The 22,336-nt window shown below is 37.3% G+C and overlaps 1 protein-coding gene across 3 annotated transcripts; it reads right to left on the reverse strand.

The window, feature by feature from the left end:
* Nucleotides 1–231: 231 nt before the first annotated feature.
* papola (poly(A) polymerase alpha) lies at nt 232–21,728 on the reverse strand (the record flags this gene model as incomplete). Of its 3 annotated transcripts, none has more annotated exons than XM_084091926.1 (23): nt 21,559–21,728; nt 19,072–19,242; nt 15,371–15,437; nt 15,199–15,280; nt 14,996–15,105; nt 14,851–14,904; nt 14,614–14,725; nt 12,962–13,051; nt 11,514–11,652; nt 11,320–11,392; nt 10,566–10,686; nt 9,908–9,992; nt 8,037–8,090; nt 7,788–7,907; nt 7,580–7,689; nt 7,337–7,461; nt 6,418–6,551; nt 6,200–6,279; nt 3,188–3,423; nt 3,037–3,096; nt 2,871–2,924; nt 2,738–2,773; nt 232–547 (listed from the first exon to the last, which is right to left on the reverse strand). In XM_084091926.1, the coding sequence occupies exons 1-23, from the start codon at nt 21,564–21,566 to the stop codon at nt 452–454; spliced, it is 2,217 nt and encodes a 738-aa protein (XP_083948052.1). In that variant the 5' UTR covers nt 21,567–21,728. The 3 variants fall into 3 exon arrangements, with proteins under 3 accessions (XP_083948052.1, XP_083948051.1, XP_083948053.1); XM_084091925.1 differs by having other exon boundaries at nt 3,188–3,426; XM_084091927.1 differs by lacking the exons at nt 232–547; nt 2,738–2,773; nt 2,871–2,924; ... (9 more) ...; nt 10,566–10,686; nt 11,320–11,392 and having other exon boundaries at nt 11,510–11,652.
* Between the last annotated feature and the right edge of the window lie 608 nt (nt 21,729–22,336).

Raw genomic sequence — 22,336 nt, forward strand, 5'->3', positions numbered from 1 at the left:
TCCAATAGACCAACTGTACCCTGGAATATAATTACATGCCTCTTTATTGATTTACAAAAGAAAAAAAAAGAAAAAGAATAAGAAAAAAAGCAAAGCGTCACTGTCTTTCGGGTCAAAACAGAAGGATATGAACGGATTTACAAAGCATGTGCACCAAAATCACACAAACACATTGAATCACATTGAGGTTTTTGTGTATGACATCTTTTTTTGCAGTAGAGAGAGAGAGAGAGAGAGAGAGAGAGAGAGAGAGAGAGAGAGAGAGAGAGAGAGAGAGAGAGAGAGAGAGAGAGAGAGAGAGAGAGAGAGAGAGAGAGAGAGAGAGAGAGAGAGAGAGAGAGCGCACAGGGAGTTTGTGGAAGAACAGAGCTGCCCCCTTGTGGAGAGCCGTGTTGCACATGGGCTGGAACCGAGGGTACGTTCACCTCCTGAGCACGAGACTGGGCTGCTTCTACCTGCTAAGCCTCAGCTTGATGGAGTTCTTGACCACTGCGATGGGGTTGGACGGGAGGATCTGGACGTCCGACAGATCGGTGTGGGATATTTTCTGTGGAACATTAAAAAGGATAGATTGTCAGTGAAACGGATTGGAATCAGTGTAAAGGCCCTGTTCGCACCATGAACAAGAACCATACGGATAACTATAACTATATTAGCGTCCACACCAATGCACAACATCATTGTTTATTTGAAGCACACGCTGAAGGTTTGTCGTCTGTCGCTTTAAATGCTCGAGCTCTTTAAAGCGGAATGGGTTCTGATTGGCTGTCACTGTTTTTGTTGTACATCAGCTGGATAAAATCATTCTGAAAGTGATTCCAACAATATCGTTTCTCTGTGTCATTACCGTTACCGACTCTGCTATTCTTTTATACTGTATTTGGAATGATTTTTAGAACTGTATCTTTATTGTCCTTGGTGTAAACAGGCCTAAAGTGTCAAAGTAACAAACTGACAAGTAATCTCATCTCTTCTAAGATAAAAGTTTTATCCGTGTCTTCAACATGGTGATTAGTTTTACTTTGCATTTCCCTGAGCAGTGAAAGTGAAATCCCATCACTCCAAAAAAAAAAGAATATGACTTAATTACCTAAATAAAAGTGTCCCCAAGTATGTTTTTGTAGATTGCTTTCCATAATTGAAAATACATTTATCCACTGTAGTGCATAACAATCCATTTGTTCATTGAGCACTTGAACTTTCGGTTACACTTTATTTTAAGGTGACAGTACTTGCTTAAATAAGTACTGTCATATTAACTACATGTACTTACTATAGTTACGGTTATGGTTTGGTTTAGTAAGGTTAATTATACATAATTTACTGTTATTACTATAGTAAGTACATGTAGGAACGTGTAACTACGTCACCTTAAAATAAAGTGTTACTGAAATTTCTATTTAGCTCTACAGAAGACTATTTACACAACTTTATACACAATTATATACTAAATACTAGCTTTAGTTCTTCAGACATCTCAGATACTGATGTAATAATTTTCAGATAACTTATTAAAGGAGAACTCCGGCCAATTTTAACATTGAGCTCATTTTTTTTGTAAATTTGGAGTGCTGTCAATACAGAGAACAACGACTAAAATCGGTGTTGCCTACACCGTGTTATCCTCTTTTTAAAATTTGCACCCTGTTGATTTCAATGGGGCAAGTTTTAAACCTGCTTTTAGCCTCTTAACATCCTTGATGTGTCATTACAAGTGCACAGCCATGTTAGATTATTCCTTCAGAGTGAACACGGGTGAATCTGACTGCAGTAGATGTGAAAGATATGAATAAAAGTGATGTTAATTCAGCCAGCACAAATACCTGTATTTACATCCTGTTTTCGGTCGAAGTCCAAAGTAGTCGAGTTCACGCGCATAGGATCACGCGCGTGAACTCGACAATCGACTACTTTGGACTTCGACCCAAGTAGTAAAAGCTAAAATCAGGTTTAAAACTTGCCCCATTGAAGTCAACAGGGTGCAAATTTTAAAAAGAGAATAACACGGTGTAGACAACACCAATTTTTGTCATTGTTCTCTGTATTGACAGCACTCCAAATTTACAAAAAAATTAGCTCAATGTTAAAATTGACCGGAGTTCTCCTTTAATATTGTAGCATGTTATTTTAAAAGCTCTTTAAAAATGGCCTGACTTTTACTTGCCTACAATCACAATTAACTACTGTTACACAACTGTTCAAAAGGTTGATGCTGGTGAGAATATATATTTTTAATAAGTAGTCTCTTATGCTCACCAAGGCTAAATTTATTTGATCAAAAATACAGTGAAACAGAAATTTATTACAATGTAAAATAACTATTTTCTATTATAACATTTTAAAATGTAATTTAAAGCTGATTTTCAGCATCATTACATTCAGTGTCAAAAGCTTCAGAAATCAGTCTAATATACTGCTCAAGAAACATTATCAATAATGTACCGTGCTGCTTACATTGTTTTTACTTTCAATTGATCAATTTAATCCATCCTTGCGGAGTAAAAGTTTTCAAAAAAATAAATAAATAGTACTGACTTAAACTTTTGAATGGTAGTGTACATCATAACCCTTATGGGTATATTAATGCATAAAGATTTGAAGATTTGATTGGCTGGTGCTTTGTGGAGCTTTAAGCTTTCAGTGAGAACAGATAAATGACTCGAGTCGTGGACATGGTGGAAGGATTATTATTATGTAATAATCTTCTTATGTAATAATCAACTGGACATGTCCTAACCTGGGAAAGCGGCATCTTCTCTGCGGTTTCCACCACCTGAGAATGACAGGAACTAACATCAGCATTTAAGTTCTCATGTATTCACTCCATTTGTGTTTATAACAAGCATACCCTGTTTTTATGATTAGTTTACCGTTAATTCTGTGTCCGTTTTCAATTCACCATCTGAAGGAACCACTTCAATGCTCTGCATAAGAAAAAAACAAAGATAAAAGAGCTGCCTCTTCAAGTTCGGGCGATAGAATGGAGATAAAAAATGTTGGCACTTTTGTAACAAAGTAAGAACAAACAGCCTTTACCGCTGGATCCGCATCAACATGGTCATCAGCTTCACCTGACTTTGCTTCTGCGGTTGAGAACTGGAAGAGCAGGATTTAATTAGGCTTTTCAGATCACTTTATACATAACATTTATGGAGGGTTCAACACAGATGAAAGAGCGTTGACTTACATCCTCTACTTTGGCTTTCTTGGACATCTCATTCTCGAGGGGTGAGGCAGGTCTCTTACTGGCAGGGCTAGCAGATAAACATGGACTAGGATGAGGGTCCTGTTGGACACTGTCCACTTTGGCTTTCTTCTCCAAGTCTTGCTGAAGGGGTGAGGCAGGCCTCTTCAGTGTAGCTGCCCCCTTACGCGGGGCGTTGCTGCTGGAGGTCCCAACATTATCGGGTTTAGATCCATCCACTGCTATGATCAATACAAAAACGAATCAGTAGTAGTATTGAAAACAAATTATCCAAAAGTCTGTCATCATTTACTCACCCTCATGTTGTTCCAAACCCAAATGACTCTCTTTTTTCGGAGTAAAAAAGCAAAGATTTTGAAGAATATTCAAGCTGCTCTTTTCTCTAGTTATATTTAAGTCGTTTTCCATTTGGTATGTCACGCAGGTTTGATTTCTGTCCTATGAAAATACGGGTGAAGCAAACTTGAATATGGATTACTTATGGTGCTTTAATATAAAATAAAAAAAAGGGGAAAAAGCAGCAAGAACATCCTTCAAAACATAACTTTTTTTTGTTCTATGGAATAAAGCAAGTCATACAGGTTTGGAACGATGATGAAGAAAATGGGTCTCTTTCACCAAGTAAGCGTACGCACAATTTACAAAAAAAACAGGAACAATTGAAACCACACGTACGGAAAAAGCACATACTCTGTACGGCCTATAATAGTGTTAAGATATTTTATCCTAACACAACTATAATTATATTGCAGTATATTGCATTAATTGTATTAATTATTAAATAGTTTAAATTCATCTTAAATACATTCCATCATATACAGTTAGAGTAAGAAAAGCTGCATTATAGCTTCAGCTGCGAGATTTTTCTGAATAGCACAGATATACGCGTATGTACAGCTGGCTAATGAGAGGTCTGTAATCTGGGTCTGCATAAAAGATGTTTACTGTGTTTAAACGGGTGAGAATGGATCAAGGATCGGGCGAGAGCGCGTCTGCAAACAGTGGCGTGTTTGACAAGCGTGACGAAGGGCTATAAGGAAATGGTGTGCGGAAAGCCCTTATATGGAGATGGTTTGGGCGTGTCTTATGCAAATGACTAACCTCGTTCACGCCAATAATAACCAACTGCAGAACCGCAGAACCATACGTCATAGCAGTGTGAGGACGACAGCGCCAGCCTAACAGTCTGATGCCGGAAGTGGGCGGGGTAAAAGCATCTAAGGGGTGGAGATGGGTAGGTTTAGGGGTAGGTTTAGGGATCGGGGGGTGGAGATGGGTAGGTTTAGGGGTCAGGGGGTGGAGATGGGTAGGTTTAGGTATGGTATATGTAAGGTGGATATGTATGGTATCCACTTCCGGCACCAGACTGTTGGGCTGGCGCTGTCGTCCTCACACTGCTATGACGTATGGTTCTGCAGTCAGACCTATCTCGTTCACGCAGCCACTGATTTAGAATACTCCAAATTCACTAACATCAGAACGATGTTAAGAACAAACTCGTGTGTACGAACGTGTTATGAATTAGGTGGAGATTTTTCGTGAGAAGTTCTCCTATGCGTTCAAAAACGTAATAATCCACGCAATTATTAGTGAATGAGACCAAATGACCATTTTCACTGGGTGGACTATTCAATCAATGACAAAACAAAATAAAAATGGCAACTTTAAAGGTGACATTAACACTGCAAAGACTGACATGAAATTAAAAGATTTAAAAAAAAACTTTAAAAAGTCTTTTTGAGTAAAAGGTTTTGTTGAGTATCATACATAATACCCGGCTTTTATGTAAACAGTATGATATAGTGTACCAAATTTAGTTCTTTTAGTGGCTTATTGCACTTAAACAGCTCAATAAAAACAAATACAGTCAGTTTTGGAATGTAAATCATTAAGAAAAAATGCATGTGTAACAGTAAATTGCATGCACTCGCTGCTCTTTACTGAATAACTTTTGTAACTTTAATTGATTGATTAATGTGTATTTAATTTTTACAAAGACTCACCTGAAAAAACTTAAAGGGATAGTTCAGAAAAAAAATAAATAAAAAAAAAATAATGTATTCACCCTCAAATTGTTCCAAACCTGTATAATAAACCTGAATTTTTTACTTCTGCTAAACATTAAATACGATATTAGAATGTTGGTAACCAAACAGTTGCTGGTTCCCATTGACTTCCATAATACAGAAGAAAAAAAAATACTACGGAAGTCAATGGGGACCAGAAACTGTCTGGTTACCAACATTCTTTTTTGTATATTTGCGTTCAACAGAAGAACGAACCTCATGCTGGTTTGGAACAACTTGAGGGTGAATAAATGACCATTTAAGTTCTTGAGCGAACTATCCCTTTAAAGCAGTGTTTATTTAATTTGTCTCTATATTCAATTGTATTTATTTGTGCTATGGTTTGCAATTTGTTTATTTGGTCTTTTTTTTCTTATAAATTTAGTTCAATAGTAATTTCAAATAAAACCTCCCTGTGCTGTGACAACTATTACAACAAAATTACCCATATTATAAAAAAAAATAAGAGAAAAAAATACAAATATCTATAAAAAATGGTATCGATCGAATATCAATATTTTTCAAGGTATTGTATCGAAGTTAGAAATTCCAGTATCGTAACACTGAGATCTTTATAACAGTATATCAGCCTATTTAAACATGTTTATTGTTCGGGGGAACACTTAATGAAATGCAATACATTTGTGATACTCTGTGATTACAGAGATGTACAAATAAACGTTCCTCAAAAGCCTGATGCATCATATTTAATACTTACATTTTAACATGATTCCTCTAAAACAAATGATGTACAGATAATCAAGTAAACCTAAGCTGCTTCAGTCCAGTAAGTGTTCATCTTGAAATGTAGATTTGTATGTAGTATGTTTTTCAGCGAAGTTGACCATGTTGATAATTTAGACGCCTTAATGTCTGTATCAAATATAATACAGTAAGCTGTATAGAGTTAAGATCCCAATAGACATACCACCAGCCAGGAGCGGGCTTCCACTTGAAGTGTCCGTTTTTCCCTGCAAATCTGAGTTGTTTGTGGCCATCCCAGTGGAACTATGGTCAGGGAGGGAAGAGGAGAGATTAGAAAAAAAGAACGAAAAAAGCATGTGTACAGGTGTTCCCAAAAGACAAGAGTTACAAAGTCAGACAAATGATGTTAGAGAAGCAGGTGAAAATATTTAGATTTTATACCCCTGAGGGCTGGAGGCACGGGCGCTCTTGGCAGCTGAAGGGCCTGTGGGGGAGGGCACTGACATGCTGTTGTCACTGTCAACCGATAGGTCGAGACTGCCGTCATTCATCACACGAATGCCATCAGACGAATGCTATAGGAAAAAGGAAATGAGAACAAGACACAGTTAACAAAACAAAAACAAAAAAATAGTACATCACTGTTGAGTGAGAAACATAATACTTTATTTTTGTAATTCCATTAGGTGCCACTAGTGTCACAAAAAACTGCATACTGTAAAATTAATTAAAATGTATTTTTTTCCCTCAGTAACAGTTACATACATAATAGTCTGTAATCAAATAACTAAGGGTAGTTAAATATCTTAGATGCTCTAGAAGAAAGAAAAAATAATAAACTAACAATTTTTGAGGCTTTGATCCAACAAATCCAAGTCACAGTGGTGTAACAAATTGTGCAAGAAGCCATCTTAAGGCCAAGAAAACTATAAAGCATGAAATTATACCATAAGAATGACCCCTATAGACCCTCACATGATTGTGTCATTGAATTTCACAATGTCAAATAACAAAACCTCTAGAACAGGTTTAATTTATAATATGAGGAAGAAAAAAACACTTACCTTGAAAAATGTTCAAAAAAATATTAGAAAAATAACCATTAAACATACATTTCATACACCTTGAAACCATAGGGTGAATTTGTGTTTGTTGGTTCACTTTTTGCCATTGAGATGACTGGGGAAGAGTGTCCCAATCAACCTGAATTCACCTGTTATTACTTGGATACACTACCCTTTTGTTGCAATTCAAAAACTTATGAAAACAACATAAATTGCTAAAGTGTAGCACATGCATTTTAATCTCAATTCTAAGCAATTGTCTATCATGTTTTGCAAAGATACACATGAACACTTGCCTTTCTCTTGCCCCTTTGAATGGCGACTTTAGGAAGTAGTTGATGCAGTTGTTTCCTCTTCACATGCATGGCTGTGATTTTCATATCTTGCTCAAACATTTTACTAGTGATCGCCTGTCGGTAAACTACAGCCATTCAAAGAACACATGTTGATTACTAGAAAACATCCAGAAAAAAAACAACAAAAGCAAAGTCGACTCTTCAAGTGTGTTCTTTAAAACTGCCAACAGACAGAAGTCTTACCTGTGTCAGTGAAGGACTGGATATCAAACGTCAGGTCCACGTTGAGATTTTCTGATCCCTCCATTTTTTTGAACACAATACCTATTACCCACATTGTGCTGAACTCCTCCCTGTACGGACACAAAGGAAAGAGCGAGTAAAGACTGTGAATGGGACTATTGACTATTCTTAGGTCGGTTTTAAGCCTTTAAAAGCATCTTAAACTCACTTGTCAGCTCCCTCTTTTAGTCCCGGGAATGACTGTGGATTCACATGGGCGAGTGTGATAAACTCGTTCTTCTCCAGGTTTCCCACCAGGATTCGGATCTTTGATTCCACGAGGCCCACCCTGTCAGGCAAACAGTATATTTAGTCCAATTCCACCACATTTTTTTAAACAGATGCAGGGGATTTGAGCAGAACATCGGTCCGATTAAGCATGTGACAGTGCTGGATGAAGACGGTAAGCTGTACTCACCACTCTAAGTGCTGCTTCTCTGTCTGTGCACTTGCTAGCAACACTATATAATGCCTTGGGACATAAAAGACAGAACAATGCCATTACATCCTTTAGACTATAGCTGTTCAATCAAACCCGGCAAAACTTACAGGGCCGTCCCGCCCCCATCTCACTGAAAATGTACTGTTACACCTCTCTCCAAAGACAAAAATATCTTTATGAACTTCATTCAAGACAGCGGGGATCACCCTTATCATATCCAGCCACACACTAAAACGCTTTATCTTTAACAGCAGATTCATGGCACTTTTTACAGTTAATTAGCATCATGAAAAGATCTAGTCCTCTTATGATAATCAATTATTTCAGACAAACTATAACATTCTTAACATTTTTCATCCCGTTTACCAATTCATACATTCACAAGATACATTTATTTGAAGCAAAACTGCATTTTATTTAACCAAAGTGACTCAACACGGTTTACTTGCCATTTGAATAGATGGTCTAATAGAATAGAAGTGTACAAACTCTTTCAGATTATTCTATTGTTTAAAAAAAAAGAAAAAAAAAGAAAAGATTTTTCAGTGGAATGGCTCCCCATATCTTATAGATTAATCTAAGTACCAAAGCAAAAGCAAGATAACCTATATTTTGACCGCAACTTAAAAGTTTATAGCAGCTTAAAACGTTCACAATTTATCCTTTATGTATTTATCTGTATTGTTCTGCAGAGCACCACACTTTGGCCATTTTCCCCCACTCTGACTATGTATGTATAGGGGCTTATCTGGACAGAAAAGAATGAGATGCTGTAAATCATTTTTAATTCATTCTTTGAAACCAGCTAATTGCTACATTGTACAAAATAATGGTGATTATGAATTGAGCACCACAATGAACTGCATGCAGTCGCTGCATCCTCATGTGGGGTGGGAAGACTTGTGTCGGAAAGTGAAGGAGCATCCGAAACATTTAAAATGATCTTAAATTAGCTAAAAAAAAAAAAAAAAACTACCCACTAAAAGCCCCCAAAATTGAGCTTCATCAACTTTCAAGCACAATGGATCTTCAATTAACATGGCAAAGCAATGAGCTGTATTAAACCTACATTACTGATAGAAAATATCAGTTTTATTCCTTCAGTCAGACTTCTGTATCCTTTGACTGAAATATTAGGTGTGTTTGACTTGAGGCGGCACTGTGTGGACCGATCGGTGAATGCATGAAAGCAATTACAGAGAAGACTGCTTTCGAATCGCTCTTGCGGTGCTCTGATATCATACACTGATCGGTCTGAGCAGTGTTGCTTCGAGTCAAACACACCTACTGACTTAAAGTCGTAACAATGAATTTAATCTAAAAATGAACAAAAACAGACTAAATGCTAAACATTGACGAAATTGAAAAGAAAAAAAAAGTTAAAATTGAAAATTAGGAACACTATGAAAACACAGACTAACAAGAAATACATTGTACGAATTGTGAACTAAAACATTTTATTTTTGAATTGTACACAAATTAATAGCACAAGAAAACCACATTAAACTGAAATACCTACCTTTGAAAAATATAAATTGTAACCATCTCAAAAGTGTTACTTACATTTCAGGCATGCTCTACAGTAGTAATTTGTTAAGCAGGACTATTACACATTTTATTTTATCAAAAACGTTGACGTGTCAAAAGCCATTGTGTTGAACTCATATAAATAAACTGATAATATGCAAAATTCTGCTTTTATTTCAAATTGATGACACCGATTACATAAGGTGGTACTTGTGAAAGGGCTATGAATGTGTGTGAGTGCAGTTTTGAGAAATAAATCTTTATTGAAATGATTAAATCTCACCATGAGTGTCCAACAGGATATGCAGCTTAATACATACTTGTATTTCTGAAAGAAGTTTGGTGCTTCAAATAGTTTGGACCAATCTGCTTTATTCTGCAATATTTCATCCGTGATAGCAAGACCTGTGAGGAGTTAAACAATCGGAATGTGAATCAAACAGTGGCACAATAGCCTTGCACGGTATCTTCAGCTTAATAGGAATCGCTCACCCAAACAAAACAAAAAAATCAAAAAAAAAAAAAATCTGTTATTCCAAATCTGCATGACTTTCTTTTTAGCAGTAGAACACAAAAGGGGATGTTAAACACACTGTCAAGGACAAACAAAAAAGTAGTCCATTCAAATTGTGTGCTACATTCCTTTTTTGACGACCCGAATCCATATTTGAATGTACTTAAACACAAATTAGATTTAAGAGCTGCTGCAGAAGGGAAGCTTTTCAGTGAATTTAAACTTAAATTTTGGCCAGTTCCTCAAAGAAAGCTTCAAGAAACTTGAATATAGCACACAGGTTATATGTAATACTCTTGGTGCTTGTGGGGGGGGGGGGGGGGGGGTTGATTTTCTATATCTGTAAAATCATACAGATATAGAATAACATGATGGTGAGAAAATGTTGACATTTTCACTTTTCAAAGCACGCTTCTTTATTCTACCAGAATGTGTTTCTAGGGATCTTCAGAAATGAGACTGACCCCGCTTGAACTCTTCCACCATGATGGCCCGAGTAGATGCTGAGACATTGTAAGTGGAATTTTGTTGAGGGTAAGCTGGCGTGATGATTGGCATGAGGTGGTACCGGTCACTCGGAGTTACCTGAGAAAAAAAAGAAAAAAAAGATTTTAAAGTGAAGAATTTGAGATGGTACAGAAAAATCACTGTAGCTTTTAGTAAATGATATGCTAAATGAATTTTGTTTCTGATTATGTGTGGGTTAAAAAGGATTTAATACATGCAATGAGAGCAATATTCTCAATTACAATTTTTTCAATATTATTTTGATATATATATATATATATATATATATATATATATAAAATTAACCAGCACCATGAAAAATGTGCTGATTTTTAATGTGCTTTTATTAGATGAATACATTCCCTGACTGTGTGATTTTCATACTCACTACCTTTATCATGACGCAGGCAAGTAATCAAGGCATTTTAATAGTCGCTTGATCCTAATCTGTGGTGCTCTCAAAACATTGCTTGCTTTATGTGTACTGAGCCACCTGACAAATTAACAACCTTTTGAATAGGGGTAGGAATCTTTTGGTACCTCACGATTCAATTCAAATTGATTCTTGGTCACTATTCGATTCAAAATCACTTTCACATTTCCACAAATGTTTACATCCTTTAACAGTTTAGTAAAGTTGCAATTCAAATAAATGAATACATAAAGTCAGATAAATGAATGAATAAATAAATGAATAAATAAAGACAGTACTCTGGGATCCCAGACTGGGAGGTTGAGATTACAGTCTTCAGGCTGCTTCAGAAGGACAGGGTTTGGCCATTCCCTGAAAACACCACCCAGGAAGAAAAATAAGGAATTAATGAAATTGAAGAGAACGGCTCTCTGAAAGCAAAGACCAAAAGTTCAGATTCTGTGTTATGTCATTATCTGTTGTAGGAACTCACCACTTTGAGAAAACCAAGAAGAACTTGTGGACCAGGGTGGAAGCCACAGCATTGGGGTAGAGCTGGCAGGTTCTTGCCACCAGCATGGCCCACGATACTCCCCCGAGAAAACCAAGGATATTCGAGTAGATATTATGGCCTGTAGGAGTTTCAAATAATGTCATTTATTTCTTAATTTTGTACAGTAAACCTCCAAATCAACTTCATAAATGAATTGGCCTTAGGGCTGCACAATTAATCGAATTTCTAATCGCGATTACGATTATGGGTGCCACGATTACGTAATCGTTCAAAGCCGCGATTACAAAAGAAAATCCACTCTGCGTGCGTGTTGTTTAGAGCATGTTATGTTATGAGAGGTGAATCACGACTACTTAAGAAAACCCAGCACAATAGGAACTACCAGGCAGTGACGTAAATGTACGCTGAAATAAAGTCTTTCACCTCAGAAATACAGACTTTCCTGTCCTGTCAGTCGTTACTGTGCTCGTAGTGCGCACTTTTCAATTGCACGCGCAAATGCGGCGCGCGCTGTGTCGCTTCATTGTATATAAAGTGTAAAAGAAACTACGAGCATGCAACGTCGTTACATTGTAAATTACACGAAATAAGAGTAAAATACCAATAAATCACATTACCGGTATGTTGTGTGTTAGCTGAGAAGGATTTGCATGCAGGTATGATTTTCATTCTATTTACCAAGAGCAGTTTCCATGTTTCATTAACTGTTCTTGTTAATATTGTGTATTCACCATGGTAACTGTCATTTCCATATTAACCCCAAAATGCCACTTTATTTTCACCTTTTGTTTTTTTATATTAATTATATTATAATTATATTAATTATATTTTTAAATGACTGTGGTGGCTCATACCAACATTGTATTAACAAAAACTAGTTTGGGACTGCTATTTAATAGCTTTAGCATAGGCCTAATCTTTACTATTAGTCATATTCTTACAATTTATGTGTATGTTAAGTAAAGGGGGACTGTATTTGTGTGTGTGTTAATTTTTGTGTAAACATGTATTATAATATGCTATATGCTATATATATATATATAAAAATCTGATTATCTATTTATATATATTTATATATAAATTCTGATAATCGTAAGTAATAATCGCAATTATAATTTCAAGGGAATAATCGGCCATTATGATTTTTGTCATAATCGTGCAGCCCTAATTTTTCACAATGAAGCATTTCTAAAGGCCAAGTTCCAATCAAGAATCTGTCATTTGTTCACTAGGTTAAGCATGAGTGCACTGGGTTCTAGGCAGCAAATGCAAGCCATACAAATTTCCTGAGGCACAATGCTGCACTGCTGGGGTTTTTTGACTGCACTAATACCCACAAACACAGCAGGTCATTGTAGGGTTTGTTTTTTGTGGCATGTTCCACAAACCAAATGCAATTTCAGGCTGACAGACAAGTTTTTACTCACGCTTGGCCCACATTTTGATGGCTCTAAGAGTCAGTCTGAAATTCTCAATGTTGGGCACCAGGTGAAGAATCTCATCAGTCACTCTGCAACCTGTATGTCAGCACATTGAGAAATCAGACAATCAAACAAAGTACATATATTGAGATTACCAGGGGAAAACTTCATTAAACAAGCATATAAGATTTAGGACTGGGTTGACAATATCAATTAATGGATTGTAATCAAGCTCCATTTTGGTGAACCGATATTGATTCTTGAATTCCAAGATCAATCTTTTAGTTCACACTTGTAGTTCGGTTTGTTTGGTCCGGACCAAAAAAATAAATAATTCAGTCCTGGTCCGCTTAGCGTTCAGATTGGCATTTTTATCACCGAACCTAAAGGCAAAGGGATACGTTCACAACCTGACTGGTCAGCTTTTATGACGGAACTTACCGAACATCCAAAACAATGCTGTGGGCTGGGCTAAATGCGCTCGTTGTATTGTGCGTAGCCTACATATGATGGTAATTTGACCAGACATGTAAACGAACCAAAAACAGGACGATTAGACCCTCAGAAGGACAATGCTCAAGTATACTTGTTTTTTCTTGTCATAGTTGTGATGTTGCCCATCACAGTTTAAATTTACACTGCAAAAATTAAACTTGCTTTGATTCTTATTGAAGCTACAAAAGTTATTCAGTCAAGAGCAGTGAGAGATTTTCTCTCTTTTGTTGTTTTATTGACATTAGTCTGCAGCAGGAATATTAGGCTGCTGTCTCTTTAACACCGAATGCACAGATCAAATATACTGATACACATTCTATTTTCTCCCAACTGTTTACGTTCACTTAAGACATAATTTGACTGGATTTGAGTGAATACTCGCCAAGCTGGTAATTTTAACATTTTTGCATGTATTAGACCATTTAGATGCGCAGCCGAAACTCCCGCTTGTCCATGTTCTGCTCAGTCTCTGAGCGCGCGCACAAAAAGCCGCCTGAGGAAAAGCTCAAGTTCTCTTTTGTGCTTTTAATAACTCTTTTTAGTATCAAGCACGTCCCATTTTACGGAAGTCACTTTACATGATTTTATTGATTTGCACGTTAAAGCAACACTAAGGAACTTTTCCTCTTCGGTCACCCTACAGGTTGGAAGCGGAATTGTCCATTACCGCTGTCGTAAATCATTTTGCTGCCCGCAGCCTACTGTCGCACGCACGCTCGCTGTTTATGCAACACCAGCTTTGGAATGAACGATGCCCACAGACAAGATAGAGTATGTTGCATGCTTTCATGAAAGTATGATGTATTGCGACATCAGAAACGAAGAAAAACTAAATAATGACTATTGTAACGCTTGACGTAAAGCAAGTCAAATTTGTAGTTTTCTGAAATTACAGAAACGCGACCCGGTTTCGCAAACTTGCATAGTGTGGTTATACCAGATATAGGGCTGCAAAGCGAATCCAGAAGTGCCTTTCACCCCGTTACGACTTGATGAACCACTGATAAGATTTTGGAAACATTATTTTAAGGTAAAAAAAGTTCCTTAGTGTTGCTTTAAGTTCGGGCTTAGGATAATTAAAAGCGTACCGCGTTAATTAATCAAGACGTGAAATCAGTGACAATACCCAGCCCTAACAAGGTTCATCAATTATAACCAATTACCATTCAAACTCCGAATGCAGCGAATGTCAAGGTTCCTTAACAAGCCATCATCTCGCAAATCCAGATTCTCTGGAATGGTTTGTAGTGCCAGTCGGGCAAACAGTATGTCAATCTGCCAAAAACATATCAACTTATTTCAAAACATACACAAAATGACATGAGACAAAAAATTATGATAATTTCAATTCTGGTGTGAACTATTGTTTGATGTCGTATATGCAAGGACGTAAAAAATACCTCAATGCCATCAAAAGACAGCTTTATCACAGGTACAAATGCTTCCTCCACTGCCTAGAAGGCAAAAGCAAATATCAATTGTTAAGCCTCACAGATATTGAAGAAGACGTACAGGATATGTACACATTCACAAAAGGCTCCATACCCTCAGGTCTTTGACTTCCTCCTGCTCCTTTAATTTCTCATAAAACGAGGAGAAAAAGTCTGTTCTCTCCACATGTCGGGGTGCAACGCAGAGAGCATCAATATCAGCACCTAAACAATTAGGTTAGTGAATGAGAAATTTCAGACACACGGAAACTATGTTAAGTACATGTATGGATCTAATGCTGGTCTATGAAAACTTACCCTTGGTATGAACTCCAAGCCTGTAGGATCCAAATGTGAAGATCTTTCCACCAACACTTTCAATCACTGATGCTGGAATATTCTGTAAATATATGAAAATATGTAACAGTTGGAATCTGCAAACGGTTATTCAGAAGTTTATGTATTTATCATAATTAAAAGGACAAGTTACCTTCGTCTCACTGACTTCACGGATCCACAACTTAACCAACATATTTAACTTCCCAAGCACTAGGATTCTGTGAGCAAAAGAACCATGTTTAAACAGCAATTTGATGAAGCCAAAAGATGGGTCAAGACTATGCTCTACATTTTCATACTTATGGATATGGAGAAATGTATACTGGATAGAAAAATAAACAATAAAAAGAAAGAAATTATGGAAGTGAACACACAACCATTCAAAAGTTTGGGGCAGTAAGATTTACCGTTTTAGAAAGAAGTCTCTTATGCTTATAGGCTGCATTTGTTTGATGAAAAATATATTAAAAACAGTAATATTATGAAATAGTCTTCTATTTTAATATATTTTATTTCTCAGCAGTCATGGAAACCATGATACATGTTTTTTGAGAGTCTTTGATGAAGTCTGAAAGAATTTAATGCATCCTTGTTTTATTAATTAAAAGAAAACTTGCTGCCATCCTCGTCCCTTGGTGCTGTGTGAAGTTAATATAAACTGATAAAAAAAGGAAATATCATAGTTGTCTTCATTTTGTCCTTATTGTAATTTTTTAAAACAAAACATAACTTGGCTACAATTGGCAACAATTTATATAATTTTACTGTGCCTTCAATATTATTTTTAAATTATTTTAATAATTTGTAAAAATCTCTTTAACATTTTGTAAAATTCTCTTTAACAAGGCAGTTGCTAAGTGGGACATCATCCTCCAGGAAGTAAAGGCCCCGATATTAGAGCAAAATCGAAAGAACGAACTGGTGTGACGTTATTTAGAACAAAATCAATTCAAAATTAAGTTAAGTTTTGGGAGTTTGAAATAGCTTGCCAAAGCGAACTTTCCAGAAAAGTTTACTCCATCGAAAACCTTCGAACTACCGTTGGTCCGGGACGATTACGTAATAGCCAGGTGTGCTCTGAAGCTCCACCTTCTTCAACGGTTCATTTCTTCTGTTCAGTCCATCGAAGTCAGACATCCATGAGTAAAAACATGAACACACTGGAGAGCTGCATTATAGTAGAAATTGAAGTTGTAATTCTAATTGACAGAGACACTGACACTGTTTTTTCCATGTTTAATACTGTATTGCTGCTTGCTTTTAAACAATCTGTTGTATAAAGAGCTATATAAATAAATGTGACGACTTTACTGGAGTGCCAAATTGCAGAGCTGGTGCAAATATATCCATACATACAATAAAATACAGTGGTGAGAAAACAGCAGTTGTGTTTGTTACTAAGAGGAAAGCATGCAGCACATATTTACATATTCATCTAAACGGCACTCTCAGCAGTGTGGGTGGCGTTGTGATGTTCGCTAACAGTATACCGCTCTTTTTACTAGAGGTCGACCAGTTTTGGCCAATAACTGATGGAATAATCTGTTATCTGCAAAAATCCATACTGACAGTTTTTCGGGGTTGAGTCTGTTGCTGAGAAGTGTCCGTTGGCATTATACAGTACGAGAGCGACCTCTAGAGGTGATAAACTATCACTGACGCCTCATGGAGATGGTTTTGACCAAGCGTGCCACACAAGCCCTGAAAAGTGAAGCGAAAACGTCTCGATCGCCCCCCCGGTGACTGGTCCTAGTATAGGTCATAAGCCCCGCCTCCCTGTGTTATTCAACGGGACGTGAGACCAACTAAACAATTAAATTACACTTCAAATATCTTTTTTCCAAAGGTGGTTTCTTTCATTTGCTGTCGTTTTTATCACGCGTATGTGAGTTCAAGTGTCTGTTTCAAAAATAAGTTGGTTTTTAGTTAGTTACGTGATGCGGTGGTGTAACGTCATGATTGACAGCTGTGATTGACAGGTTCTCTGAGCGAAGTAGTCACTGAAGCACCAACGGACATTTTTTTTCGGGATCTTCAGAGGACTGAGGAGATTGTATTTACTTTATTTTAACAAGCCTCTTGTCGTACTGCAATCAATTTTTAAAAAAGTGTGCAGAATGCACTCTCCCTGAGTGCATTCTGCGAGAGTGAGGGCGGAGCGTTGATTTCGCGGCTTTACTTCCTGCTCACTACTGCGCAGGTCTGGTCCCGAGATCGCTACTGCGCAGACTCAAGTTCCAATATGTCAGCGCCATATCGGGACACTGGCGGCTTCAGTTCTCATCAATGGAAGAGAGAGAAGGGGTGTTGTCCATCTTTTTTACAGTCTATGGTTTTGACACGTGTTGGTGCATGTGTTTGAAACGGTAATACAGTACACTACCATACATGTTTTCATATCATTATTAAGTAATTAATTTGTTGACTATATGCTGCCTTAGTAGAGAAAGAACAGCAGTATGTTTGCCATCAAGGCTGAGGACGCTAACATTTGTAGTACACGCAAGCCTGACCCAAATGTTTAATGCATTTGTTTGCAAGCAAAGTTACAAATTCAAAGCTAGTGACGTGAGAAAGCAAACTGATATGTTCAATGGAGCTGACAGAAACACAAACAAATCAGAAACGCATTTGATTTCAGATCTTTAAAGTATTCATCACTGTAACATAATTTGTAATTTTGATTAGATAATCATCAACTGTTTTAAAATAGAAGAAAATAAAGCAGGGATGCACGATATATCGGCCACCATATCGGTATCGGCCGATATAGGTTCATTTTTAATGTTATCGTTATCATCCCAATAAAAAAATTTCCTTCAGCTGAGACACTTCAAATGTGCACTGTTCGCCATGACGGTATTGAATTGCTTGAAATATGATTGGAATTACTTCAAAAAAGGAAAATACAGTTAAGTGCAAAGTGTCTGTCATATAGGCTACATAAAATTATAATGAGAACATCATTATAATTGTGTGTTTGGGACATGGATTTTAATGGCGAGAATTTTTTGTAATCAGGCTCTCAAAAATTATATAAAAACTTGGATTTAGATTTATCGGTCAATACATCGATTATCTAGCCTAGAAATCTAGACGCACCCTAGCGGCAGCAAAATGTATTTCGCAGCCAGGTGGGTCTAGGCACTCTCAATAGACCTTCTAGCTGCAAAAACCTAAATTGGGTCAGGCCAATCACGTCGTGTATAGAGTAGGCGGGGGCGGGCTTAACATATAACGACAGAGTTGCGACGGCTGCCACTTGAAAACAAAGAATGACGGCTGCTGGAGAACAACGGTCTTTCGAATCGGCTTTGGCCGCGACTCTGGAGGACTTGGAGTTAAGTTTTTCTTTGAGAAAAGAGCAAAGAACGGTACTTAAGTCATTCTTAAAAAAAAGGAAGATGTGTTCGTCGTTTTGCCGGCCAGATATGGCAAAAGTTGAATCTATCAACTAAGCTCCGCTGTTGGGAAAACGCTCTGGTTGGTTGAAGCGCTGTCCTATTGCGTGCAGAGGGAATTTGAAAGGCAGCCGTTTATCCCGCCTCTCGGATTAAACCGCGTCTATGGTGAGTTTCCAGACCTAACATCTTGATGTAGGTCTGGCTTGCCAGGCTATCGATTATCAGCTTTCAATTAAAAAGAATGATCGGTATCGGCGCATCCCTAAAATAAAGTCTATAAAAAGTAAATAAAAGCAATGGATTTGATGAACAGTGCATTTAGTTTTAAGAAGTTAACTTAAAAAGTTGTGTAACTGTTAAAGAGCCAGTTGATGGTCTCAATCACGATCTAACTGTCATGATGAATGTCCATATATATGTGCGATTCAGTGATGCAGGTTTCATTTACCTCCGCTGCAGCTCCATCTCCTCCTCAAAGACGCCGAAGGGTCGGAGTGTCTCTGTCAGCTTCCGCGCAAGGACCAGATCGGCCTCTTTAGGCGGTGCCAAGCTGATAGGAGACGTGATCCCATAATGCTTTGGGGTCTGCTGTACTGTCTGCACCTGATTGGTAATTGGACTGTGAAAAAGTCAAACATTAATTGTCAGATTTAACAGAAACATAGTGGTAGTATAGAATGTGGTCACAGGAGCCGTTCGCATCTTTGTTGGAAATTCTGCATGTTATGAAATTTCAGCCTTCAATCACCTGACCACTGTTGTGTCAAAAAAAATTGGCTAAAGATTAATGGTGCATTCCAGTCCTCTGGGGAAGTTCGTATGTAAATTATGAGTTGTGAAGTCGTAATTATGACGTCACATGCGTTCAAGTCACTTTAGGTCGGAGGAAGATAACGATGTACCTTTTCTACAAAACATTCAGTTCTTTTTTTTTAACTCTTCTTCTACAAAATGAAGAATGCACATCAGGTACGTTTTTGCTTTGTTTTAATTCGATTTATGAAGGTGCTGTAAATTGAATAGTTAAATATTATAGAGGTCAACCAATTGATAGGTTTATCATATAAGGCTAATCGGCACCAATAACCGATTGATAGCACAATTTATCGGCAAAAATCCATACTGATAGTTTTTCCATGTTGCGTTCATTGCTGGGAAGGGTCTGCTGTCATTATACAGTACGAGAGCGGCCTCTAGAGGTGAAATAAAAACTATCACTGATGCCTCATGGAGTTTGTTTTGACACATGTAGCTGCGCGCTGCAGGACACTTCAGATATGGATTTAAAACAGAGACAATGAAACGGTAAGTATACTGTAAGTAAACAATGTGCCAAAAACACATGCAAGCTTGACCCAAATGTTTAAAGTCGACATGAAATCAAAATTGACCCCATTTACTTTGTTAGCACATATTACTAGTCTTGTGGTGAACAATTAATCCGTGCAAGTTAAAACACAGAAAAAAACTTGTTTGCCGCGGTAATCTTTAATCAAAATCTGAAAAGTTACTTCCGGTCTGGAATGGCATTCCTTCTCTGACGACGTCAGTTTGACGGCTTGGGTTGAAAACGCTTAACCACTCCCCTCAAACCGTTAGTCTGCTATAAGCAGAGATGGAGAGGAGGAGCGCTAAAGTAAAACCCTGCCCTCTGTTCAATATTCCGTTTCACTTGGAAATACGTCAACACTGGAGAAAAGTTGTTTGCAACTTCCGGTTCACAGGGACTTTAATGTCAAGATTGTTACCATCTAATTTATTATTCTATGGTAATTGTAAAATACTGACGGTTTTTGTATGCAACTTAGGATGTACAAAATACTATTGAGTATGAATAAAATGTCATTAATCTCACCAAATTTACTGTCAATACAGATGCTGCATCTATTGCAAGCCCCATATTTTCTAACTGACACTCCCCCCAACTTGGAAACTCGGGCTTAAGAGAAATTCTGAGTTTCCCACTCGTAATTAACACATTTTGGTTCATTCTTGTTCAACTCTCATAAACATGACTTTAACACAACGGAAGATAGTTAAGCAGCTACCTTTACACACATTATCATTTAATATGTAAATGTATTGTTGCCAGCACTACTTTGAGAACATCTTATTTCATCAATTCTTTGCAAAAGAATAGGCTACATAATAGAAATATTACAGGTTATGTATTTTCCTGTGACCAAAAACAACAGCACACATGCACCCAGTTCAGTGCAGACCTTCCCATATAAACAAACGCTTTCTGAGTCCAAAGTAGAGAACAGCTCGTAGTAGAGCAAATATTTTGACTAACAAAGATCGTATTTATTGCGCTTCTTGCTGTTGTTTTTTCGCCGTTCACACGTGGCGCGTTTAAGTTTAATTATGCGCGTACGTGTCTCTGACCATTGCGTCACGGCTGTCCGTTTTTTCCCAGGGTCTCGCGCATTCAGCGTCCACAGACACCATATGTCAAGATAAAAATAGTTCAACTTTAATAAACGGTCCATGCATTGTGTTCTGTTCCGCTTCGCCCATTTGTTTAGTACGCTTGAACGCGTCTGTGCGAACTCCCCCTTTAAGGGTATTAGTATAAAGTCACTGACCTACAGCAATACGTGCACTAACGTTACTGATCTACATATCTGAACAGTTCAACAACTCTTGTATGCAATATATTTAATACCTATAACTTGCATACAAGCCGGCGTGCTTAGCATGAGCGCAATCTCTGCATCTGATTGGGTGGGGATCATTTTATCGCATTAACAGCTGCATACTGACAACAAGATTGCTTTCAAAATTAATACATTGTGGACTAATTCAACAACTGAACGACACCATTACACGCTTTTATCAGCGTGTCGAGTTTTCAACCGATTCGTGACTTAAGGCCCAAGACCTCGCGTTTGCTTCGACCACGTTTGTCCTTAAACTCCGTCGACATACTTACAAAGGCATTATGAAAATCTCCGGTTTATGAGAAGCTGAGAAGCAGGTTATATTCCGCCATTGTGTTTCAGCCTGTCATGAACTGCTACGAAGTGGAGTTGTTTCTTTTGTTTGAAATAACATGGCGCTCCGACAACAGCAACTGCCAGTTGGTACAGGAAGTGACGCCATGACGCACGGGCTCGGTGACGCACGTATTGTTTTTGTAACCTATTACGAAATAATAGTATTTTAAAGGGGCAGCAACTAGCTAGTTTTGTGTATATTTTGTCATAACATCGTCACGAACATGTCAAAACTTGTTTTATTATATTACATTTGGTATTTTTTATCCATTAAAGTGACACTAAGGCCATTTCAATAGCTTTTCTTTTATTTATTGATTCATAAGAAATTGGTTTGAAATGATAAATAGCACATTTTATATGGCATACCATTGGAACATTTAGTACTTCATACTGCTTCACATATTATCTTTTCCCATAGTGTTTTTTTTTTTTTTTTTTTTTATAGTGTTCATGAGTTTTGGGTAGTAATTAACTGAAATTAGTGAGACTTCAAATTTAAATACATTTTCCATTATTGTCTGTTCTTTTAGTATGTTTAAGTTACCATAAAATGAAAATTGACATTTTAATGTACAATTGTACATCATATTTTCTTTTTAATTAATGTACCATCTTAATCTTTAATCAAAATAACTTCCCCTCCATCTTGCATAATCATGTCTTCTCATGATGATGTGTTTACTGGCACGAGGGCAGGGCAACCTGTCACTC

Source organism: Abramis brama (assembly GCF_963993115.1).
Source record: "Abramis brama genome assembly, chromosome: 18".
NCBI classification, from domain to species: domain Eukaryota; kingdom Metazoa; phylum Chordata; class Actinopteri; order Cypriniformes; family Leuciscidae; genus Abramis; species Abramis brama.